A 26,709-nucleotide genomic window follows, 5' to 3' on the forward strand; every position below is an offset into this window, starting at 1 on the left:
GAGGCTCAGCCAAGGACTCGACTCCAAGTGTTACTGCTGAGTGCTCAAGCTGGACTGCAGGAAGCAGAGTCAAGGCAGAAGAATGTTTGGCAAGGATATTGCCCAGCTGCCAGTCCAAAATGGTATGGATCAGAACCTCCAAACGTAACTCTGAGACTGGAGGATCTGGTACTTTTGGTGGAGCCACAGTCTCCGAGGAAGAACGACTCTTCAACTTGGAGACATGCTTCTTAGGCAGCTTGATAACTACTGCTGGCATCTGACCTGGCATCTTGTCAGGAGAAGATTTAGCAGATTTGCTCGAGGATGAAGATATGCTGAACAAGGCAGGCTTGATCAAAGACAAGGTTGAGGCAGGAGGCGGAACCCCCGTAAGCTTGACCTACTGCGAGGTCGAGGCAAGGGGATCCATACTGCCAAAGAGTTTCTCCACCTGAACTCGACAACGCTTGCGGGCTCGAGGTTGAAGGGTAGCACAGCAAGTACATGACTTCGGACGATGGTCAGGTCCCAAACACTGAATACACCACCGATGTACACCAACGGCTACACTTCTTGAAGCCTGGACATAAGCAGGAAGATGGCTTCAAAGCAGGGGCCGCAAAGCAGGCTTTTCCAAGACAAAAGAAATAAAAGTAAAGTCTTTTTTTTTTTAAATGAAAAACATGCAAAAAAACACAGCAACCCTGAAAAATAACAAAACACGAGCCGCGGTGAGAGAAGGCACGAAGATTAGAACCGAGTCTAGCGCAGAGCGTCGAAAACACAACTGAGAGCTAAGGAGACGTATGCCCTTGCGTGGGCGGGAAGGCACTTGCGCATGCGCAGTGTGGCAGTTGCGAACTTTCTAAGTTCTGCAAGCAAATCATCTTGCGAAGCTGTCCACATCTGGGCTCTGTGGATGACGTCACCCACATGTTGAGAATAGGCTGCCTGCTTGTCCTGGAATAAAGTGTCTTGTAGCATAGGCAGCCTAATTTGAAGATGATTCTGGCCTCAATCGGTAGCCAGTAGAGCTTTCTGAAGAATGAGGTAATGTGGTCAGATTTTTTCAGCCAAAGAACATCCGAACTGCCGTGTTTTGGATCATTCTTAGTCTCTTGATGTTTTTTTTGTGGGAACCCAGGTAGATTATGTTGCAGTAGTCCAGTGATCTTAGAATTAGAGATTGAACTAGCAGTCTGAACGAAGCAAAGTCGAAGTAAGGTTTTAGTGTGCGTAATTTCCAAAGAAGGCTAAAGCATTTTTTGGTTAAAAGGTCAGTGTGGGTGTCAAGTGTGAGTTATTGGTGATGCCTAGGATTGATTGGGTTGATTGGGAATCTTCTTCCATCTAAGTTGATTGAAGAGTCGATGGTTTTGTTAGTCGGGGTTGCTATGAAAAATTTGTTTTTTTCTGGGTTTAGTTTAAGTTTGAAGTTGTTTGTCCATTGGGCTATCTGGTTGATGACTGATGATATGAAGACTGGTTTCGGTCGATAGGGTAGAGACAGGGATGATGATAGTGATGTCATCTGCGTATATAGAAAGCCAGTTCTTCATCAAGACACTGGTTTTTAAAACAGAAACCACCAATTCAAAAGCACCAGTCAGAGATGTCAAAATGTTTTATGGACGTACAGCACCGAAAGTAAAGGAATTCAAGAAGTTATAAAGATTTTAAGAAATAAAGCACTATTCCTCTACTGAAATTCAAAAGGGCATTTTTGCAGATGTATTTCTTAATAAAATGCTTGCCATTCAATAGTTCCATTTTTCCCTCATGTAGGTTCCAGTCTCTTTTTTCTGCTTTCCTGTCATCTGCTAATTCTCCTTCAAGTGGCTGCTATCCGTTTGTCTTTTCTGCTCTCTCCTGTCTATTCTCTCCTCACTACACCTGCCTCCGACATATTGATCATTCGTTTTTAGCTCTTTTTTGCCTCTTTCTTACCCTTCTCCTCTTTTTCTGTTTTCAGCTACCTATCAAATTTCCATCTTCTCTCCCATTTGCCATCTCATTCCTTTCTCACTCCTCCATTCCTTTTCATCTTCAATTAAATTAGATTACATTAAAATACATTTCTAGACTGCAATACCTTCCAGATCGATCATCAAGAGACTGTACATCACAGTGAAATACAAGACAAATATCATCTTACATTTCTAAGAATTTTACAAAAAGAGATAGCACAGGCATCAGTCTGTAAAAAGAAAGTACAATAAATGTTAACAGGACAAATACTTACATACACTATCAGGCATGGAAAAGTCAGCAATTTTAGTGCAGCAGTGCGAGGTGAAAGTTTTGCCGGGTAAGCCCAATAAATACAAAATGAACCAGCAAGTAGCCATGTACTATGTGGACAAGCAGAGAGGAACAGGATCTCATTGCCTCTGCCAGGAAGCGATACAAATCTGGTCTTGGGAGATCCCTCACAACATTTTCCTCCAAGCAGTTTACCTGGTGGGAAAACAAAATGTATTGGCAGACAAACTGAGCAGGTTCTTCACCAAATCTTTTTGGTTTGGGGGACCTCAGAAATAGACCTCTTTGCTTCTCCTCATAACCACAAATTTCCAGTTTTCTATTCAAGACTATACACTCCCAATCGTGAGGAGTTGGATGCCTTTCTCCTCTACTGGCGGAACCAGTTTCTGTACACATTCTGTCAATTCCTTTGATCAGGAAGACTTGATCTTGCCTGACGAACTTGTTGCACTTCTTTGAGGGAGTAAACAGGCGGATAGATAAGGGCGACCCGGTCGACATTGTATATCTGGATTTTCAGAAGGCGTTCGACAAGGTTTCGCATGAACGACTACTTCAGAAAATTGCGAGCCATAGAATTGAGGGTGAAATACTCAAGTGGATTAAAAACTGGCTGGAGCATAGGAAACAAAGTGGGGGTAAATGGACAATACTCGCACTGGTAGAGTGTCACTAGCAGGGTGCCACAGAGCTCGGTGCTTGGACCCATGCTCTTCAACATCTTTATAAATGATTTGGACATTGGTACGACAAGTGAGGTGATTAAGTTTGCGGACAATACGAAGTTATTCAGAGTAGTGAAGACACAGGGGGATTATCTGCAACGTGATTTAATCAAGCTCGAGAAATGGGCAGCAACATGGCAAATGAGGTTCACGTGGATAAGTGCAAAGTGATGCATGTTGGTAACAAAAATCTCATGCACGAATACAGGATGTCCGGGGCTGTACTTGGAGAGACCTCCAGGAAAGAGACTTGGGAGTTCTGATCGACAAGTCGATGAAGCTGTCTTCACAATACGCTGCGGTGGCAAAAAGGGCTAACAGAATGCTAGGAATGATAAAGAAGGGGATCATGAACAGATCGGAGAAGGTTATCATGCCGTTGTACCGGGCCATGGTATGCCCTCACCTGGAGTACTGCGTCCAGCACTGATTGCTGTACATGAAGAAAGACATGGTACTTATCGAAAGGGTCCGGAGAAGAGCGACTAAAATGGTTAAGGGGCTGGAGGAGTTGCCATACAGTGAGAGAATGGAGAAACTGGGCCTCTTCTCCCTTGAAAAGAGAAGTCTGAGAGGGGACATGATCGAAACATTCAAGATAATGAAGGGAATAGACTTAGTAGATAAAGACAGGTTGTTCACCCTCTCCAAGGTAGGGAGAATGAAAGAGCACTCTCTAAAGTTGAAAGGGGATAGATTCCGTACAAACGTAAGAAAGTTCTTCACCCAGAGAGTGGTGGAGAGCTAGAATGCTCTTCCGGAGTCTGTTGTAGGGGAAAATACCTTCCAGGGTTTCAAGACTAAGCTGGACAAGTTCCTGCTAAACTGGGACGTACACAGATGAGGCTGGACTCATTTTAGAGCACTGGTCTTTGACCTGGGGGCCGCTGCGTGTGCGGACTGCTGGGCACGATGGACCACTGGTCTGATCCAGCAGCGGCAATTCTTATGTTCTTATGCTCAAACTTCAACAAGAACAGGCCACCATGATTCTAATAGCTCCACGGTGACCTCATCATCCTTAGTTCCCTCTCCTCCTACAACTCAGCAAAAGGGAACCCATCACACTGCAGATCTTTCCAACCGTACTAATGCAGAATGAGGGTTCTCTACTCCATCTTAATCTACATTCGTTAGCACTCACAGTGTTATATCTCTCACCCAACAATTAGATATCTCGTCACTTTCTGCACCAGTGTCAGCCATTATTGAAGCTTCTAAAAAATCATTTACTCAACATTGCTACCATTTCAAATGGACTCGCTTCACAGTCTGGTGTGATCATCACTCGTTGGATACAGTCACATGCCCACTATTATTGGTGTTTGAGTATCTCCTGCACCTTTCTAATTCTGGTCTTAAGCAGTAATGATTTTCCATCAATTCTTGTATGGAAACATACCAAAATTGTTTAAAAATAATTTGCTTAGCTATACACCAACAGATCACTACGTTCTGAGAATTTAGCTCTACTGAAGATGAATGTTAACCCAAGGCTTGTTGAAACTGGCAAAATTACTTTATGCTGTGCAGGAGTTAAAATATGGAACTCCCTTGTAGGCCAAATACAAAACTGTAGTGAAAAGGGCATGTTTAGAAAATTACTCAAGATATAATTATTTGTAGATGCCTTTTTTAGCCAATAATTTTCCTGTCTGCACAATTGAATTAATTATTCATGATTTTCATTATATAAGCCACGGTATTAGTTTGTAGATATGATTTCTGATGATTGTTTGTGTGTCTGTTTTATTATGTTTTTACAAAATTATGTATGTAAATTATGTAAACCGTTTAGTTTTAAACGGTATAGAAATTTTTAAAATAAATAAAATTAAATACTTCAGTCAGAGTTCACCTCAGTGCTATCAGTGCTTTCCATTCAACAATAGACAAAAAGCCATTATCTGTTCATCCTCTGGTTTCTAGATTCAAAAAAGGATTTTTTTCATACCAAGCCACCTCTCAGACCTCCTCCAGTGGCATGAGATCTTAATGTGGTACTTTCCACTTTGATGAAGCCTCCCTTTTAACCACTCTCAACCTCATCTCACCTGGAAAGAAGTATTCATCATATCTATCACATCTGCACGATGAGTCTGTGAACATCAAGTGCTAGTGTTGGATCTACCTTTTATGACATTCTACTACGACAGTGTAGTTCTCTTTATTCATCTGAAGTTCCTCGGAATTTCAGCTGTCTTCTTTCCAAGATCACATTCTCATCCTGGTGAAGCTGCACTCCACACATTGGACCGTAAACGAGCCCTCACTTATTACTTATATCAGACCAAGGCTCATAGAACTTCTACTCAGCTCTTCCTGTCATTTGATCCATACAGACTTTCAACTCCTATTGCCAAGAGAACCATTTTAACATTGCTAGCAGACTGTATATCCTTTTACTATGTTCAGGCTGGGATGATGCTTGAGGGCCATGGCACTGCACACAAAGTGTAAGCAATGGCGACCTCAGTAGCTCACCTGCATTGCACTCCCATTGAAGATGAGATAGTCAGTTTGGCCTAACAGTTCTGATAAATATATTTTCCATTTGGAGGCCAACTTCCCTCCAGCCCTACTGAGCCCTCCAGGGTCATGTACATACAAGTCCATTATTCTCATCCAGACTCATGACCCTAGCAGCTAGGGAGTCCCATATGTAAGAATATGCTACCTGCTTGTCCTGAGATAAAGCACAGTTATTTACGTGTAACAGGTGTTATCCAGGGACAGCAGGCAGATATTCTTACAACCCTCCCACCTCCCCTAGTTGGCTTCATAGCTTTTTTATTGAACTGATGGTCCCACAAGCGAAAGGCAAGCGGGAAGGAACTCGTGTATGTGCAGCGCAGCGCAACAGTCTTCAAATTTTTTTAAGTGACACTGCACTTGTAGACTGTCCATACCAGGCTCCTTGGATAACGACACCCATATGTAAGAATATCTGCCTGCTGTTCCTGGATAATACCTGTTACAGGTAAGTAACTGTGCTTAATCATAGTGATGATACAGGAGAGAACCATAGAGAAGATTGAAGCTAATTCGCTGGCTTAAATTACTGTCTTGCAATGGAAGAACTTAAAGTTCCAAAGGCATGGAACACCTGACACTATGACCTCCTTTTACAAATCCACAGTAGCGATTCTGCTGTGGCAAATGCACCAAAATCCATAGGAATTAAATGGGTTTCAGTGCATTTATCTCAGGGAAATCATTACTGGGGCTTTGTAAAAGGAACATAAAAATTGCCGCTGCAGGTTCAGACCAGTGGTCCATCGTGCTCAGCACTCCGTTCACTCGATGGCCCTTAGGACCAGTGCCCTAACTGAGACTAGCCTTACCTGCATACGTTCTGGTTCAGCAGCAACTTGTCTAACTTTGTCTTGAATCCCTGGAAGGTGTTTTCCCCTATAACAGCCTCCGGAAGAGCGTTCCAGTTTTTTTACCACTCTCTGGGCGAAGAAGAGCTTCCTTACATTTGTACGGAATATATCCCCTTTTAACTTTAGAGAGTGCCCTCTTGTTCTCTCTACCTTGGAGAGGGTGAACAACCTGTTTTTATCTACTAAGTCTATCTCCTTTATTATCTTGAAAGTTCCTCGTCTCCTCTTTTCAAGGGAGAAGAGGCCCAGTTTTTTTTAATCTCTCACTGGATGGCAACTCCTCCAGCCCCTTAACCATTTTAGTCACTCTTCTCTGGACCCTTTCGAGTAGTACTACAGTGTCCTTCATGTACGGCGACCAGTGCTGGACGCAGTATTCCAGGTGAGGGCATACCATGGCCCGGCATGATAACCTTCTCCGATCTGTTCGTGATCCACTTCTTAATCATTCCTAGAATTCTGTTAGCTCTTTTTGCTGCCGCCGCACATTGCGCGGATGGCTTCATTGACTTCTTGACCAGTATTCCTTTCCTGGGGGTGTCTCTCCAAGTACTGCACCGGACATCCTGTATTCATGTATAAGATTTTTGTTACCGACATGCATCACCTTACACTTATCCATGTTAAACCTCATTTGCCATGTCGCGGCCCATTTCTTGAACATGTTTATGTCACGTTGCAGGTCTTAGCAATCCTCCTGCATCTTCACTACTCTGAATAATTTCGTATCGTCTGCAAATTTAATCACCTCGCTCATCGTATCAATTTCCAGGTTGTTTATAAATACGTTGAAGAGCACGGGTCTAAGCACCGAACCCTGCGACACTCCACTTGTGATGCTTTTCCAGTCTGAGTATTGTCCATTTACCCCCACTCTCTGTTTCCTATCCGCCAGCCAGTTTTTAATCCATGTATTTTACCCTCGATTCCATGGCTCACAATTTTTCAAAGTAGTCGCTCATGTGGAACCTTGTCGAACGCCTTCTGAAAATCCAGATATACAATGTCGACCGGATCACCCTTGTCTATCTGCCTAATTATTCCCTCGAAGAAGTGCAGCAAGTTCATCAAGCAAGATCTTCCTTTGCTGAAGCCGTGCTGGCTAGTCCTCATCAGATTGTGTCCGTCAAAGTGATCAATGATGTGATCCTTTTTCAGCGCCTCTACCATCTTTCCAGGTACCGAGGTCAGACTAACTGGTTTCCCTAATCTCCCCTCGAACCTTTCTTGAAGATCCTTAATCCTTCCCGATTTGATCGACAGATTGGCTATTAGTTGAAGCAGTTCAGCTATAGCCACTTTCAGTTCCTTGATTATCCTCTGATAGATGCCATCCGATCCTGGGGATTTATCATTTTTAAACCTATCAATCTGCCTGCATACCTCTTCTAGACTGACCGTCAACCCTGTCAGGTTCCCGTCTTCGTTTCCTGCGTATAGCCTGTCAGCTTCTGGTATGTTGTGTATATCCTCTTCAGTAAATACAGACGTAAAAAATGTGTTTAGTTTGTCGACGATGGCTTTGTCCTCCTTTAGCACTCCTTGTATTCCATGGTCATCCAACGGCCCCACCGCTTCCTTCCTGGGTCGTTTCCCCTTAATATATCGAAAGAACGGCTTGATGTTTTTTGCCTCCTTGGCAACTTTTTCCTCGTAGTCTTTTTTTAGCCTCTCTTACTGCCTTATGACACCTGCTTTGATGTTTGTACTTTTTCGAGTTTTCATCCGTTTATGACCTTTGCCATTCTTTAAACGAAGTCTTTTTGTCTCTGATCGCTTCCTTCACCGCTACAGTGAGTCACGCCAGTTCCTTGTTCTTTTTCCTCTTGGATCCCTTGTTGATAAGTGGTATATACAGATTTTGCATCTTGGTGACTGTGTCCTTAAAAAGGGACCATGCTTGCTCTAGCGTTTTTACAGTGCTTATCCTCTTCTTTATCTTCTTCCCCACCATGAGTCTCATCCCTTCTTAATTCCCTTTTCGGAAGTTCAGTGCCTTGGCCGTCGATCTGGATCGATGTTTTGCCCCTGTGTCCAGGTTGAAGTGGGTCATATTGTGATCACTATTTCCCAGCATCCCTTCTACTTCTACACCTTGCGCTGGTCCTCGTAGTCCATTTAGAATTAAGTCCAGAATTGCATTTCCTCTCATATTTTCCTTGACAAGTTGTTTCAGGAAGCAATCGCCTACAGCTTCCAGGAGGTGCCTAGGTTCCAGTCTATCCCCGGATAATTGAAGTCACCCACGATAACTGCATTGCCTCCCTTGCACTTGCGTTTAATCTTGACCGTCATTTCTCCATCAGTTTCTTCGGATTGCCGATCTTCGTTTCTGTTCCATTTGTTCCCGAATTTTGACCCATAGAGACTCTACCTTATTTTTTGTTTCCAGCATGTTCTCTCCAGTAGACTCAATTCTCTCTTTGACGTATAGGGCAATACACCCACCTTTTTGACCTACTCTGTCCCTGCGGTATACCTTGTATCCCGGTAGCACTGTGTCCCAGACGTTTTCCTCATTCCACCATGTTTCCATGATGCCGATGATGTTAAGGTTATCTTTTTGTGCCATAGCTTCCAATTCCCCCATCTTATTCCTTAGGCTTCTTGCGTTCATGTACATACACTTGAGTTTGTGGCCTGTTACTTTCTTGCATTTCCTTCTCTCTTGTGTCCCTTTCGGTCCGTCAGGATTTCTATCTTGCCTATGATCCGGTGAGTCTTCCCTGTTATCTTCCTGCACGGTATCCTCTGGGTATACCAGTTCCTGAACCATTGACTCTTGTCAGCTTTCCCCTTTTTCCTAGTTTAAAAACTTCTCAATTTCTCTCTTGATGTTGCTTGCTGAGGTGAAGTCCATCCTTCCTGAATAGCTTGCTCTTCCCCCAGAACATCATCCAGTTGCGCACAAAGTTGAATCCGTCTTCCTCACATCAGCGCCTCATCCATGCGTTGACTATTTGCAGCTTCATCTGCCTCTTCTCGTCGGCCTTGGGTACCAGCAGGATCTCTGAGAATACTACCCTCACTGTTCTGGTCTTCAGCTTCCCTCCTAGCATCTGCAACTGGTCCTTCAGTCCTTCCCTGCTGTAGTTCCTTTTGCTCAAATTGTTTGTCCCCATGTGGATCACCACTGCCTTATCTTCCTCTTCCACACTGTCGATGATCCTGTTGATTCAGCTCACTATATCTTCTACCTTGGCTCCCGGTAGGCAGGTCACCAGCCGATCCTATCTTCCTCCCGCTATGTGGCTTTTGACTTGTCTGATGATGGAGTCTCCCACGACAATTGCTGTCCTCACTATCTTCTCTTACCTCTCTAGCCGCAGGTCCGTGTCCCTGGTGTATGACCATCTCTCCAGCTGTAGGTCTGTGTCCTCTGTGCACTTCCATCTTCCAAATATTAGAATACCTGCTGACCAGTTTCAGGATTGTATCTGATAAAACCCTCAAGACATCAATGTGCTTGTCTTCTCTGCCAGAGGTATATTATGGCTCTGTCATCTTGTCTTCTCTGTCAGGGGATATTAGTATAGCACTTTCATCTAGGAGGTACAGTGAAAGGAAGTGAGTAGAAGAAACATGATTGTGGTTCTATAATTCTATGGAATATGTTAACTAAAGTTAGATAATTCTATGACATTAGAGAAGGAGACTGAAAAAAATACAATACAAAGAAAAATGCAATTATTTATTTAAAAGGCTTTTCTATTTTTCCCCCTAAATTATAGCCTTCAGTTTTGCAGTCCAGTATGTTGACTCGAAAAGTGAAGCGAACATTGCCCAGTCCACCTTCAGATGAAGGTTATCTTCCCCTCTCCAGCCAAGCTCATTCACCAATGTATATGTCCAGCTTAACACAGAAGACTACAGAAAATCAAGCCATTCTAGCTTCCAAGACTGGTTTCCTGAAAACCATTGATCGTGACCTAAAGATTGTGGAACAGGAATCTACCAAGCTTCGCAAGAAACAAGCTGAGCTGGATGAGGAAGAAAAAGAGATTGATGCCAAGTTAAAATATTTAGAGCTAGGAATTACTCAAAGGAAAGAGTCTTTGACCAAAGACAAAGTACCAAGCAGACAAGAGTTTTCATACCTGAGATGCCTGAGAGAAAACAGAGATTATATGTCTGACAGTGAACTTAACAATCTACAGACTTCCAGCTATGCTAGCAGTAGTCTTCTTACCAAACCTAGCACTGCCCCACTCAGCCAGTACTCTGAATTCTCAGCCACACAGCAGTTTCCCACAACCACGTCATCCTATTCTTCCAATGTTTATCAGTATCCAGCTGGGCAAACAGTATCCCAGGGAACTGCCAGTTTCCCATATACAAGATTTCAATCACCACACTATCCTGTGTCCAGCAATGGCCCTTCTCAAAATGACTTCCAGACTCATCAGCTTTCTACCTACTCTTATAATGTCACGCAAGGCACAGGTTACCAGTCAGAACTAGGTCTACAGAATCATGCAAGTTTTCAACCACCTAATCAGTATCCAATTCAGACAACATACCAAAGCCAACTTCCGTTACAGCCAGCACCAAATTCTCTCTTTCAGTCCCAGAGTGATACATTTGCAGCACACCAGAAACCAAGGCAGACAATACTACCTGATCTAGAAAAAAAGATTTCTACAAATTATGAAGTGCTTGCAAACCCCTCAGTAGTGATTTCTTCAACTGCTCCAGAAGCTGGATACAGTAGTACTGTAGTGCCTAGCAGTTACGATCAATACAAGGCTTCAGAGACAAGGTCAGCTGACAGAAGCAATGCAATGGAAAGCCCTTCAACTAGCTATTCTTCAGATTCTCTATACACAAACCTAGAACAAAACATTCCTCGTAACTATGTTATGATTGAGGATATTAGTGAACTCACTAAAGACAATGCTTCTTCAGTTGAGACCCAGAATGTTGAGCCCCAGCTATCACAGAACAGCAATGGACGCCACGTAAAAGAAAAGAATGAGCTAGTGGAAAATGATGTCTCAAATAAGCCATGTTGCTACTCAAGGGCTGAAGAGGAATCAGAAGAGGATATATATGACCACCATAGCTCTGACCATCGAGGAAAAAGCAGTTACCACAGGAACTTAGAAAACAATGGAAGAGTATCAGGCAGCTCCAGTAGTTCCTCCTATTACTATGGAGATAATGATTACAAACATTCTTCACGGTCAGAGAAACATAGTTCTAGCACAGGAATGCAGAAGCATTCATCAAAAAATCTGGCCCCAGCTGTTGTATCCTCAAAACGTAGCAAACACAGAAAACAGGTTATGGAACAAAAAATTTCCAAGTTCTCTCCCATCGAAGAAGCCAAAGATGTAGAGTCTGATTTAGCCTCTTACCCAGTAACTACATCTGTCAGCAGTAGTATCAACGCTACATCTAAAGCAAAGAAGTTTCAGGATGATATCACTTACGGTTTGAAGAAGAATATTTATGAACAGCAAAAATATTATGGTGTATCCAGTAGAGATATAGTGGAAGAAGGGTATAGCAGTGGAAGTAGATCCAGATCTGCCTCTAATTATGCATCAGACAGGTCAAACCGTGATGTCATAAATAGCAGAAACAAGTCATATGAAAGAGAAAATGCTCAAAAAACATTCTCAAAACCTTCTTCTCTTAACATGAGTCACAGTCGAGGCCGGGCTCCAATACGATCTCAAACTTCAGAAGAGAAAAGTCCTGTCAGTCCTATGGCAAAGACTGTATCTATATCTCATTCAGCAGGTGGATCACTGCCTCAAACCACCTCCGAAAGCTGCCCACCATTCTGCTCCAGTCACTCGTTGCCTGATGTGCAAGAACATGTAAAAGAAGTGCCAAGGAATCACTCATATAAACAAGAAGAAGCTTGCATTATGGATGATTCACACTGTGTTGTTTCAGACAGTGAAGGTAAAAATTATCAACAGTGGTATCTCTCAAAGCATGCTTTTCTTCTTTCCCATTATTAAAATTATCAACAATTCATATGCAGAGATGATTATCAAAGCCTTCTTCTGCATGTTAGGTGGCTTTATCCTGTGTTCTACTACTTTTTAAATTGTTTGTATGTTCCTACATTTCTTCTGGTGTCCTGCGCTTGTTAAAAATCGTATTGGGGCACATGGGGCATATGGGTGAAGGGTTTTAAGTTGGTGGTGTGTTCTATCTGGTGACATTTTTGCATGTCATAGGTAGCATGCATTCTTTTATTTTGTTGTTTGATTTCATTTTGGACTACATTCATGTTTTTAGATCTAGAAATTGACTGTGATCTTTTTTTGGTCTCCAAAGCCTATCATTTGGGTCAGGAGGAGACAGATTGGTTTGATAAACCAAGAGAAGCCCGGTCAGAGCGATCAAGGTACTATAGTGGCCATTCCTCTTCCTCACAGAAGAAAACTTCAGCAAAACACACTTATCATAATTATGATGAACCTCCAGATGAAGATTTGTGGCAGCACGATGACTATTCCCAATCTCGCCATTCTTCTTCTAAAGAGCACAGACATCATGGAGAGTCAGGAAGGCACTCCTTTTCTTCACGCCATCCAAGTGATGAGTCTCGGAGATCTTCGAAGCAGCATCCAAGAGATCAAAGTAGATATGAATCCCGTCCACACTCTCAGCCATCGTCACAAAAGAAGGCTCAACAGTCAGAAATAAGAACACAGTCTGCGCTGTCCTCTAACTCATCTGATTACTCTCAACAGTCACGGCAGTCATCCAATTATCACCAGAAGCAAACACAATCAGCGCCACCATTCCATCAACACAAATCTGAGAGTCAACAGCAGCCAGTGATGAAACAGCAGCAACTTGGGCAACAGCAGCAGCAGCAGCAGTCATCATCAAGACAACAACAGAACCAACAACAGCCACCAAGGCAACAGCAAGTTGGCTCTTCACAGCAAGGATCACATCAGCAGCAACCTTCTCATTCTCAAGTCACCCATTCGCATGGTTCCCCTCAACAGCAATCTTCTCATACTCAAGCTGCACCACCACAAGGTTCTCTTCAACAACAACCTTCCCATCCCCAAGCCAGTCATCAGCAAGGTTCACTTCAACATGCTTCTCAGCAGCAGCCCAAAACACAACAGCAGCAGCAGCAAGGGCAGTCATCTTCTCGACCTCTTCAGCAACAGCCTATCCAATCCCAGCAACCAGAAAAACAACAAACCACACAGCCACAAGGAGCCACCCACCAAACAGGATTGGTAAGTAAAGATATTTATAATATTAATCTATTTACAGATAAGTGCTGTTTGGAGCCAAACACAGATTTTCAGCAGCATTATTTGTGGCAAAGTATGAGAAAGGAGTAGGAAGTAATCAATTAAGTTAATGAGCATTGCCATAAACCTCATATGTAAGCATATCAACCTGAATGTTTAAGTGTTGCCAATTAAGTAGTGAGGCTGCAATTTTATTTTCATTTTGGAAGCATGGGAGATTAAGAAGAAATATTTATTTCATCTTCCTTTCAATGGTAATATTTGGGTAAATTCAAGAAAATATGTCAAAAATTATTTATTCAATTTTCTATGCCATTCTTCCAGGGGAGCTCAGAACGGTTTACATGAATTTATTCAAGTACTCAAGCATTTTTCCCTGTCTGTCCCAGCTCCACCCCAATTCTTCCTCTTTCCTTTCTCCCCTCCCCCCTCCATGTGCAGCATCTTTCCTTGCCTCTCACCCATCCCCTTGTGCAGCAATTCCCAAGACTTCCAAAAACAGCAGTAGCGCTCTGAACGGGCTGCTTTGTAGCCTTCCCTCTGCATCATCTTTCTATCTTTCTCTCCCATCCCTCTGTGCAGTGGAACCCCACCAACCCTCCCACCATGAGCCTGACATACCTCCACTCCAAAAGCCTCCAAAACAGCAGCGGTGGCAGTACTCTGAATAGGCTGCTTTGCAGCTTTCCCCTCTGGGGCCTTCCCTCTGCCATGGGGATGGCCACGAAGCAGCCCTTTCAGAGTGCTGCCACCACTGCTGTTTTGGAGGCTTTTGAGTGGAGATATGTCAGGCTCACGGTAGGAGGGTCTATGGGTTTCCGCTGCACAGAGGGATGGGAGGGAGAGATAGAAAGACACTGCAGAGGGAAGGCCTGGCCTCGACAAAGAAGACTGTGAAGCAGCCCATTTAGAACACAGACGCTGTTTTTGGAGGCCTCAGGAGCTGCTGCAGAAGGGGATGGGTGAGAGGTGAGGAAAGATGCTGCACAGGGGGGGGGAGGAGAGAAAGGAAAGAGGAAGAATTAGGGTAGAGGAGAGGAAGGGAGAAATTATTGTTATACATGATGAAAAAAATAAGACATTCCCCAAAAATAAGCCCTAGTGCGTTTTTTGGAACACAAATTAATATAAGACCTGTCTTATTTTGGGGGAAACACAGTATGGATATCATAATAATAAATTTTAAAAAAAAAACGTTCAAAACGTGGCCTAAATTGGTACTTGGACGATCAAAAAGACAGATCGTCCAAGTACCGATAATCAAAGCTGGTTTTAGACATATCTAAAACCAGCTTAGGCCTTTACGCCTTTAGGCCTTTACGCCAGCTCTGAACGCCTAGAGCGAAAAGAGGCAATTTTTAGAGAAGGGGAAAGGACAGGAGGTGGGCCGACCTAGACTTAGTCGTACTGCAAGTATAACCAAAACTCTAGGGAGATCGCCCAGTCGGAACTTATACGTATTGACTTAGACCAAGTTAAAACAGGTATAAGTTCCGAATAGGGGCAGCTCAGCAGTCCCGGCAACCTGCCCACCCCCCACCACATTGATTGTGGTAGGAGAGATACCTAATCTCTCTTGCCACGATCGCGATCCCCTCCCCCAGTGGCTGCAAACCGGCGGGAGGGATCCCAAGCTCTCCTGACAATACCGGCAGGAGGGATCCCAGGCCCTCCTGCCAAAGAAGTCCCCCCACCCCTGCGAACCCCCCTCCTGTCGGTATTGTTGGGGGGGTGTTCGGGGGCTGCGTGTTCGGTAGGAGGGCCTGGGCTTCCTCCTGCCGCGATCGCGGGTTCAGGTGGGGGTATCAGCAGGAGGGTTTGGGATCCCTCCTGCCAGTTCGCAGACATTTGGGGGGGGGGGATTGCGTTCACGACAGGAGATATTAGGCATCTCTCCTGCCACAATCATTGCCGGGGGGGGGGGGGATTCTGTAACTTTGAAAAAGTGGGCTTTTAGCCTGGATTTAAATACTGTCGGGGACAGAGCTTGACACACTGACTCAGGCAGTCTGTTCCAGGCTTATGGTGCAGCAAGAGAGTCTGGAGTTGGCAGTAGAGGAGTACCGATAAGAGACATCCAATGAATGGAACTCACGGTAGGGGGAGATAAATGAAGAGAGATTTTAAGGAGCTGCAGAGTGAATGCACTTTAAGTCAATAAGAGGAGTTTGAACTATATGTGGAAATGGATAAGGAGCCAAATGAAGTGACTTGAGGAGAGGGGTAATGTGAACAGAGCAACATTAGCGGACTATGTCATTCAAAGACGTACTTCACCCCAGGAATAGGATCAGGGCCAGGAATAGCACCACAGAAGACAAATACAAATAGGAATGAATGAATTTTAGAAGACAGTGCTCATAAGAGTTAGCTAAAGTAAAGTTGGAGAATTTTAGAAGACAGTGCTCATAAGAGTTAGCTAAAGTAAAGTTGGAGAACGTTGGACAATAACATACATCCAAGGGTATAAAAGGAACTTAGGAAAGTTCTGGCAGCACCGCTATCTGACATTTTCAATGCTTTTGTAAAATCGGAAATGGTTCCTGAGGACTGGGGAAGGGCAATTGTCCTTCTCCACAATAGTGGAAGTAAAAAGGAGAATGAGAAATACAATTTGCTGAGCGAAAATGTAATATGTACATTTTAGTAGGTAATCCGACAGGACCTGTTGGGGATAAATAGCAACGTAAAGTTACGATAAGATGTAGATAACAGTTTATATGTATCACAGTACTGTCAAATTCAGGTGGGCTAAGGAGGGGGGGGTAAACATACATATTATACAGTTAGGTTAGAATTTTACATAATTACAGTACAAGTTTGCAATACAAGGTTGTATCCTAATTTGATATAAACTAGTTCTATACTATTGCCTCCTGAGGTCTCTGATCTCTGTATTTCCTCTGAATATCTACTTATTGTATTTCACTGAATATCCAGCTATCTTGATTGTAAACCGCCTAGAAGTCGCAAGATTATGGCGGTATAGAAGGATAAAGTTATTATTATTATTATTATGTTTATCCTGTAACCCATTCTGAGCTCTTTGGGGACAATGAAACAAATTAAATATAGAAACAAATAAATAATTGCAGGCCAGTCAATCTGACCTCTATAGCAAGTAATTAATGGACTGAGTTTCCTGGAATTCATTGGATTGAAGGACCCAAGCAGCTTGGTTTATCTTATTCATTTCTTTGAGTGGGTGAGCAGTGCTAGATGTGGTATACTTTGATTTTAGCAAAACCTTTGAAAAGTTCAGCATACTGTAGATAACCTATACATAAAGTTTCTGACTGGATTAGGAACTGGTTGAGTGGAAGGTGATAGTTGATAGATGATAGTTATACATGGAATAGTGTGCTGCAAGGTTCGGTCTTTTTAACATTTTTGCAAATCATATTTCTGAATGGCTGTTGGGTAAAGTTTGCCTCTGGAAGCAGTCATCTTCATTCCTTTTTTCTCTTTTATGGAAATAGTTTGCACATCTTACATTATAAAACTTATACTTACTTCGATGTCTTTTTTTGTTTAGTGAGATGAGCATTTTTTGTAGCTGTTGGGAATGAGATAGTGTGAAAAAAAAGATAAAAAAGAACGATGTTTTCCTGGATATTCAGTGCCAGGCCACGTCTGTCTGGGCCTCAACATTTAATTTCTTTATGTGGCCAGCTATTTTTTATGTGGCTATGTGCAATATTCATCCCCTCACAAAAGATTTACTGTAACTGGCCACGAGCTGTTTCTGGCCAGTTATATCGCTTTGAATATCAACCCCTTAAGTTTTAGTAATTGTGCCTACTAGTTTCCACTGTCAATTCATTATTCAGATGAAAGATCCAAGTTAATACTAGACACACTCATAATGTTTTGGTTTTTTGCAGCCCAAATCAGAGCATATGGATAGTCCAAAACCAGCAATGAAAGCAGCACAAGGAAGACCACCACAAGCACATGCACAGGGAATTCCGACAGCAGGTCAGTGGTATTGTCTGACCACAATACGAAGATGAATGCCAGTAATAGTTTGTCTTTTCGGCTTGTAAATTATCCCAGCCCCAGATGTAACAAAAAGAATCATGTCAATATTCAGTAAGCTGCTAAGAGCAAAAATCCATAGGGTCAATATTCAAAGCAATTTAATCAGCCAAGAATGGCTCCTGGCTAGTTAAATTGTTTATGTGGGGCTGTCTACTGATATTCAGCAGCACCTTATCACCAAACCCAAAATCTGCTGTTATGTAGGTGGTTGGCGGCAAAGTCAGCATTTATGCCAAAGTCACATTGGAGCGGTTAAGTGCTGATATTCAGCAGTTAACCACATAAAATGACCACATAAATAGGACAACATAAAGCACAGTCCTCTCTTTATGTGGTTGGGACTGAATATTGTACCTAACATTAAATGGTTTCAAAGAAGGTTTGGATAGATTCCTAGAAGAAAAAGGGATTGAGGGGTATAGATAGGTATAGACCATTGCTCAGGAAATGGGCCTGATGGGCCGCCGCGGGAGCGGACCGCTGAGCAGGATGGATCTAGGGTCTGCCTCAGCGGAGGCAACTTCTTATGTTCTTATGTTCTTAACTGCATAAGTTTTAACCAACTGCATACAACCAGATATTCAGTGCTGAAGCCCAGACATGGTTCAGCACTGAACATCTACAGTAGGCATAAAGCCAGTGGCGGACAAAAAATGCCGACTGCTGCTGTCTGAATATCGACCTCTATGTAAATATGTCTTGAGATAAAAATGTAAATACAGTAAAACCTCGGATTGCAAGTAACTTGGTTTGCAAGTGTTTTGCAAGACAAACAAAGTCTTGCAATACAAGCACATACAGTATACACACATCACAACTGAACCGCAAGAGTGTAGTGACTGTTCTAAATGAGCAAAGTCTTGCAATATGAATACAAACAAATATACTCGCATCACATCATCACAACTGAGCCGATGGTTCTTCTCTTTCTGATGCTGCAGGAGTGTAGTGACTGTTCTAAATGAGCGAGGTATTGAAATACAAATACGTGTGGAGGGGCATAATCGAAACGTCTAAGTCTGTTTAGGCCTAAGTCACTAGTCGCCCAAAATCGGCAGTGTCTAAAGTCCATTCTCAAAAAATATGTCCAAAATATTTTGGTTTTCGAGAGTTGTCTAACTGTACGTCTAAAAACACACCTGTTCCTAAAGCATCTAGACAACTGATCCACTCATCTCTCTCCCCTCAATAGCGAATAACTTGTCCTATTGATCACTTTCTCCTCAACAATGGATTTCCTGTCCTATTAATTCTCTTTCTTCCACCCCTCTTAAAGTCAATCAATTTGTACCTTTACTTAATCTTTTGTGAACCGCATAGAACTTCACGGTACTGCGGTATATAAACTGTTATTATTATTATTACGTCCAGCTGTTTGATTGTCCAGACCACTAAGTTGTCTATCTTTATACCCCATTCTTGTCCAAAAATTCATCCAAGTCAAAAACACCCAGAAAAGGACCTTTTGGACGTGGGAGGGGCCATCAAAGTAATGGACTGAACACGTAGACATGGCAATAGAATAGTGGGGCACCTTACAGGGCACTGTTGCGAACTTCACAAAAAGGGTGCCACATAAACATCTCACCATAACTCCCTTATAGGTTATGGTGAACCCCCCCCCCAAAAAAAAAACCCCAAAACCTACTAGACCCAACTGTTTACCATGGCTGCAGGTGGCACCTATATGGCAGTAGAGTAGGGTTTGGGGGGTGCACATGTTCCACCATAAATGCAGTGGTTAGAGTGGCTTATGGTCCTGGGTCATCCTCTCTATGGTTCACTAGCCCACCCCCCACACTACTTAAGCCACCTCTGTGGTGCTCTACTAGGCTTTGCTATGCCAGGTGCGATGTTCTGGAGGGAGGTAGGTACGTTTTTATTCCGATTTTTATGGCGTTGTGGGGGGGGGGGGGTCAGTGATCACTGGGGCAGTGTGTGGGGGTCTGTACTTTGTGTCTGCAGTGGTTAACTGGTCACTTTGGATACCTTTTTGGCACTTAGACCTGGTTTTACATGGCCTAAGTCACAAAGTCCAAGTTCCGTCCAGGCAACCTCGTTAAATTTTCAGTTATACTTGCAGTACAACTGAGGTTAGATCAGCTCATGTCCCGCCCAAATCCTGCCCTCACCATTCCTTCTAAAACGCCGCTTTTAACTCTAGTTGTTTTTAGATACGTCTAAAACTCGATTTGATTATCGGCCCCATAGTATTTTGTATTAAAATTTTGGGGTTGTGGAACGAATCGTCCGAGTTTCCATTATTTCTTATGGGGAAATTCGCTTTGATATGAGTGCTTTGGATTACAAGCACGTTTTCGGAATGAATTATGCTTGTAAACCAAGGTTTTACTGTATTTTGTATTAAACTAAACTAAACTAAACTTTGGGTTTGTATACTGCATCTTCTCCACAGTTGTAGAGCTCGGCACAGGTTTTTAGATTGTAGAACGAATCATTTGAGTTTCCATTATTTCCTATGGGGAAATTCACTTTGATTTCCGAGTGCTTTGGACTACAAGCCTGCTTCTGGAACAAATTATGCTCGCAAACCAAGGTTTTACTGTATTCAAAAAGGGGCTAGTTATCAAAAGATGTACAAGTGTAATTATATGTCTAAACAGAATATAGTGCACAACATGTATATATATATTTTTTTTTTTTTTTTTTTTTTTAATATGGTGATGATAGTCATATCTGGCACATACAGCATATAAATATTTTTTGAAAATATATATGTGATAAATCACATACCTTAGAATATACACATATATGTTTTGATAGGCCGACCCAAACACCCTGCCCATCAGTAAAAGGGTAGAGACCACAAAATAAGGGGAAAGTCCCTACCTTCCCCTAGGCCAGCACTGTGATGCTCATATCAAGAAACTCCACTGTTGCTTAACTGAAATCAAGTCCTGGATGGCCATAAACAAACTTCAGCTAAACGCTTCCAAAACCGAATTTCTCTGGATACACAAAGAAACTTGCTCATTCTCCCACCCTTCTCTTTCCTGGGGAGCTGACACTCTCACAGCCAAAGACATTGTCTGCAGCCTAGGAGTACTCCTCGACTCAAATCTGTCACTCACAGATCACGTCTCCCAATTAGTCTCGTCATTCTTTTATTACCTTCGCCAGCTAAAATGCATCCACGCATATTTCTCCGAACCCGAATTCGCCCAGTTTTTATATGCCTTTGTACTATCCCGCTTAAACTACTGCAATGCCTTACTTATGGGTATTTCTACTATGTCCCTCTCCCGCCTCCAGGATGTACAAAATGCTGCAATCTGCCTTCAAAAAAACCTGGGAATCCGCAACCATGTTACCCTTGCTCTAGCATCTGTGCACTGGCTCCCCATCCAAAAACACTGCACCTACAAAGCCCTGGTTCTTGCCTTCAAAACCTTCTACTTGATGATACCAGACTACATGAAAACCAAACTACAAATCTACACCCCAAACAGACCACTGAGATCTGGATAAGATACACGACTGACCCTACCACCTGGACACTCTTGCAAGACCTAAATGGCCTGTAAATGCTCCTACTTACATTTCATACCTAAGCTATGGCATATCATTCCTCCCCCTCCTCCCCCCATCTATCAGAATGCAGGACGATCTATGGAACTTCAGGAGACAGTGAAAACCTTCATCTTTATGAGACCTGTAACTTAAGAACACCCATGCCTCAATGTAGGTCCACACACTGACTCTCAATGCTACTCCAAATTGGATCATACCTACTGCAACTCAGTTGTTGTTTAATGATCTATAATTGTCATTTATGTCATGCCCTGACCTAACCTGTTCTGGGCTCCTTTGGGAGGACAGGCTAAAAAAATAAATAAATAAATAAGGGGGAATGTCCCTTATTTCACAGACTAACCTCACTTGGTGCATCCCAGGATGTACTGCCCAGGGGCCATCACCATCATTTTCCATGATGATGACACGAAGGCAAGAGCAAGTGGGCATTGCTCTTGCTTCTTGAAGGTATGCCCTTGAGAGCCTGGGAGAATCAGATATGGGTGGTGGGGGGGTGCCACTAAGACACCAGGGAATTTTTTTAAGTCAGGGGGCTGGGGTCTTGTTGGATTGGGTCATGGGGAAGGAAATGGCTGCTAGACTACTAAAGGAGGAAAAAGAGATAGCTGACAGGTTAAACAAATTCTTCTCGTCAGTCTTCACCAGAGAGGATACATCCAATATCCCAGAACCCGAGGTGATTATAAGCGGAGAACACGACGAAAGGCTGGTACAACTAGAGGTAAGCAAAGAGGATGTCCTCAGGCAGATAGACAGACTAAAGAGTGACAAATCACCGGGCCCGGACGGCATCCACCCAAGGGTACTAAAAGAACTGAGAAATGAAATAGCAGAGACACTTCGCCAAATATGTAACCTCTCCCTAAAAACTGGGGAGATTCCAGAGGACTGGAAAATAGCAAATGTCACGCCCATCTTTAAAAAGGGATCAAGGGGTGACCCGGGAAACTACAGGCCTGTGAGCTTGACCTCGGTTCCGGGAAAGATGATGGAAGCAATGGTAAAGGACACAATCTGCGAACACATAGAAAACAATGGACAACTGAAGGCGAGCCAGCATGGCTTCTGCCAGGGAAGGTCATGCCTCACGAACTTGCTGTACTTCTTTGAGGGAATAAACAGCCAGATGGATAAGGGGGAATCCATAGACATCATTTACCTTGACTTCCAAAAAGCCTTCGACAAGGTACCTCACGAACGGCTACTTAAAAAGCTGTGGAACCACGGGGTGCAAGGGGATATCCACCGATGGATCAAACACTGGTTGGCAGGCAGGAAACAGAGGGTTGGAGTAAAGGGCCAATACTCAGACTGGCAATGGGTCACGAGCGGAGTTCCACAGGGGTCGGTGCTGGGACCTCTACTATTCAATATATTTATTAACGATCTGGAGACGGGGACAAAATGTGAGATTATCAAATTTGCTGATGACACCAAACTCTGCAGCAGGGTTAGAAACACGGAAGACTGTGAAGACCTGCAAAGGGACCTAACGAGATTGGAAGACTGGGCAAAAAAGTGGCAAATGAGTTTTAACGTGGAGAAATGCAAGGTCATGCATGTAGGGAAAAAGAACCCGATGTTCAGCTACAAAATGGGGGGAACACTTCTAGGGGTGAGTAACCTTGAGAGGGACCTGGGGGTGATGGTCGACACATCACTGAAACCATCGGTGCAGTGTGCGACAGCTTCAAAGAAGGCAAACAGAATGCTGGGCATCATCAAAAAAGGTATCACAACCAGGACGAAGGAAGTCATCATGCCGCTGTATCGCGCAATGGTGCGCCCGCACCTGGAGTACTGTGTTCAATACTGGTCGCCGTACCTAAAGAAGGACATGGCGGTACTAGAGGGAGTGCAGAGGAGAGCGACTAAACTGATAAAAGGTATGGAAAATTTTTCATACGCTGACAGGTTAAAAATGCTGGGGCTGTTCTCCCTGGAGAAAAGGAGACTTAGAGGGGACATGATAGAAACCTTCAAAATCCTAAAGGGCATAGAGAAAGTGAATAGGGACAGATTCTTCAAACTGAGGGGAGCCACAAACACTAGGGGCCACTCGGAGAAATTGAAGGGGGATAGGTTTAGAACAAATGCTAGGAAGTTCTTTTTTACCCAGAGGGTGGTGGACACATGGAACGCGCTTCCGGAGGATGTGATAGGCCAGAAATCTGTACAGAGGTTCAAGGAGGGTTTGGATAGGTTCCTGAAGGAAAAGGGGATAGAGGGGTACAGATAGAACTTGAGGTAGGTTAAAGAAATGGTCAGAAACCACTTCACAGGTCGCGGACCTGATGGGCCGCCGCGGGAGCGGACCGCTGGGCAGGATGGACCTCTGGTCTGACCCAGTGGAGGCAACTTCTTATGTTCTTATGATGTTGGGGCCAATGCAGAAAGCTATATTGGAGCAGGGAGTTCAGGTTGTGGAGAGGGAGCTCCTTATCCTTCTACATTTCCTCAAACCTGGTGGTACATTTCTCACATTCTGCTCACCCTGTAGGTGTCAGTTTCAGCGTAAAAATTTTCTGTATTACTGCAGATTAATTAACAACCTCCTTATATGTTTTAAAAGGCTGTGCATTGATTTCTACTGCATGAGTTAACCTTAGTGTGAAACACTTTCTGCAGTGTTCAGACAGTAACGAGCATATAAACAACTAATTACCTATGTGCTTCTGCCTATGGTAGGTTTCTGCATCTGCCGGTCATTTTTTCATTCTGTATTTGCAGTACTCTGAAACAGAATTTTTAGCTACATTTTTGCCTCAGGATTTTTTTGTTTTATATCCTTTACAGGTATCAAAGTGGGTCAGAAGCCAATAGGAACTACAACATCTGCTGGAGCAGCATCTGGACATTCAGGCCAAGAAGGAGAAAGTATGTTCTCAAAAATTCTTCCAGGAGCAGCAGCTGAACAAGCAGGCAAACTCACTGATGGTAAATGAAATATTTATTTCAAAATATATTCAGTGCCAGTGGTGGCCCTATGCCTCCTCAGCTGTAATTCTAGAACTGGGACATTGTTCTGCATCTTATACTGGCTGGGGATAGAGATGCATATTTTTCCACATTTTGTATACATGTACCTGCATTTTTATGACTGTTCAATCAGGAGTGAAAATGGCTAAAATACTATTTTCACTTAGAGTTTCCAACCTAAGAACTCAATAAAAATTCTCTAAGATACTTCCACTTATTTCAACTCTTCTGTCTTCATTCATATAATATACTATCTTAGCCAAAGACCTCAGAAACACCACTCCACCGTCTCATGTATCTCAGTCTTTCACGGGGAAAATTATGCGTTAAACCTTCACTGGTCACGGCTTCCAGATTTACATTTTTTATCCTCAAACTCTGTATTTAATAAGTTAAATTAATCTTTATATTGATATTTATTTTAAATATTTTTACTTATCTTGGCAGTAGTCAACCTCATTTACATATTGGTGGACTTAGCGGTTGGACCCATCATGTTTGATATAACACCTAAAGTGGAGGGCAGCCGCACAATATTAAAAGTCCTAGATTTCAAACGCAGAAGAGATGTTCTGACTTGTCATTGTATTGTGAAAAATCATTCATTTAAAGATTTTAAATGTACTGTCCTGGAACATGTTCCAGTCACCCAACAGAGAGGTACTTTAATGAGAAGACACCACCAACAAGAGCAAAGACGGATTTTCTTTTTTGATACCATCTGGCCAAAAGGATTAAATCAAAAGATTGAATGAGGTGCTTTTTATTAAATGGACAATGTGGAGACTGGGGATTTTTGAGATGATTTCATCACACCACAAATAGAACCGATGGTAAGAGATTGGGATGGTGTCTCTAATTCCCGCTGATCATTTTGCAGCCATTAGTGCACGAACATAGAAACATAAAACATGATGGCAGATAGAGGCCAAATGGCCCATCCAGTCTGCCTATCCGCAGTAACCATTATCTCTTCCTCTCTCTAAGAGATCCCACATGACTATCCCATACTTTCTTGAATTCAGACACAATCTCTGTCTTTACCACCTCTTCTGGGAGACTGTTGCAAGCATCTACCACCCTTTCTGTAAAAATGTATTTCCTTAGATTACTCCTTAGCCCACAGGTGTCAAAGTCGGTCCTCGAGGGCCAGAATCCAGTCGGGTTTTCAGGATTTCCCCAATGAATCTGCATGAGATCTATTTGCATGCACTGCTTTCAATGCATATTCATTGGGGAAATCCAGAAAACCCGACTGGATTCTGGCCCTCGAGGACCGACTTTGACACCCCTGCCTTAGCCTATCACCTCTAAACTTCATCCTGTCCTCTCATTCCAGAGCTTCCTTTCAAATGAAAGAGACTCTGGTAAGACCTCATTTAAAATACTGTGTAGAATTCTGGAGGCTGCACCTTCAAAAAGATATAAAAAGGATGGAGTTGGTCTAGAGCAGGGGTAGGCAATTCCGGTCCTCGAGAGCCGGAGCCAGGTCAGGTTTTCAGGATATCCACAATGAATATGTATGAGATGGATTTGCATGCACTGCCTCCTTGAGATGCAAATCTATCTCATGCATATTTATTGTGGAGATCCTGAAAACCTGGCTCTGGCTCTCGAGGACCGGAATTGCCTACCCCTGCTCTAGACCAACTCCATCCTTTTTATATCTTTTTGAAGGTGCAGCCTCCAGAATTCTACACAGTATTCTAAATGAGGTCTCACCAGAGTCTTATATAGGGGCATCAATACCTCCTTTTTCCTACTGGCCAAACCTCTTCCTAGGCAACCTAGCATCCTTCTAGCTTTCACTGTCACCTTTTCAACCTCTTTGGCCACCTTAAGATCATCACATACAATCACACCCAAGTCCCGCTCTTCCGTCATGCACATAAGATCTTCACCCCCCTAAACTGTACCATTCCCTTGGATTTTTGCAGCCCAAATGAAGGAACTTGCATTCCTTAGTATTAAATTTTAGCTGCCAAATTTCAGACCATTCTTCAAGCTTCGCCAGGTCTTTATTCATGTTATTCACACCATTCTGGGTGTCTACTCTATTGCAGATTTTGGTATCATCCACAAAGAGGAAAATCTTATACGACAGCCCTGCAGCAATATTGTTTATAAAAATGTTATAAAGAACAGGTGCCCAAGAATAGAACCTTGAGGCACACCACTGGTAACATCCCTTTCCTCAGAGCAATCTCCATTGATCACTACCCTCTGTCGCCTTCCACTCAACCAGTACCTGACCCAGCCTGTCACTTTGGGACACATCTCGAGGGTACTCAGTTTATTTATTAGGCGTCTATGTGGAACACTGTCAAAGACTTTGCTAAAATCTAAATACACTACATCTAGCTCACATCCTCTATCCAATTTTCTGGTCACCCAGTCAAGGAAATTGATCAGATTTGTCTGACAAGACTTAGATCTAGTAAATCAATGTTGCCTCCGGTCCTGTAATCCACAGGTTTCCAGAAACTTCACCATTCTCTGTTTTAAAAGTGTTTCCATTAATTTGCTTACCACAGAAGT

General features: G+C 43.1%; 1 protein-coding gene across 1 annotated transcript in view; it reads left to right on the forward strand.

The window, feature by feature from the left end:
• The window catches only part of BSN (bassoon presynaptic cytomatrix protein), a 191,404-nt gene that overhangs the window by 159,095 nt on the left and 5,600 nt on the right, over positions 1 to 26,709 (forward strand). The window contains exons 6-9 of the mRNA XM_033926633.1: positions 10,090 to 12,271; positions 12,653 to 13,578; positions 17,481 to 17,574; positions 23,989 to 24,129. Coding sequence (XP_033782524.1) covers positions 10,090 to 12,271; positions 12,653 to 13,578; positions 17,481 to 17,574; positions 23,989 to 24,129 — 3,343 coding nt within the window. The remainder of the gene's footprint in view (positions 1 to 10,089; positions 12,272 to 12,652; positions 13,579 to 17,480; positions 17,575 to 23,988; positions 24,130 to 26,709) is intronic.

The sequence above is a fragment of the Geotrypetes seraphini genome, chromosome 17 (genome assembly GCF_902459505.1).
Source record: "Geotrypetes seraphini chromosome 17, aGeoSer1.1, whole genome shotgun sequence".
Taxonomy (NCBI): domain Eukaryota; kingdom Metazoa; phylum Chordata; class Amphibia; order Gymnophiona; family Dermophiidae; genus Geotrypetes; species Geotrypetes seraphini.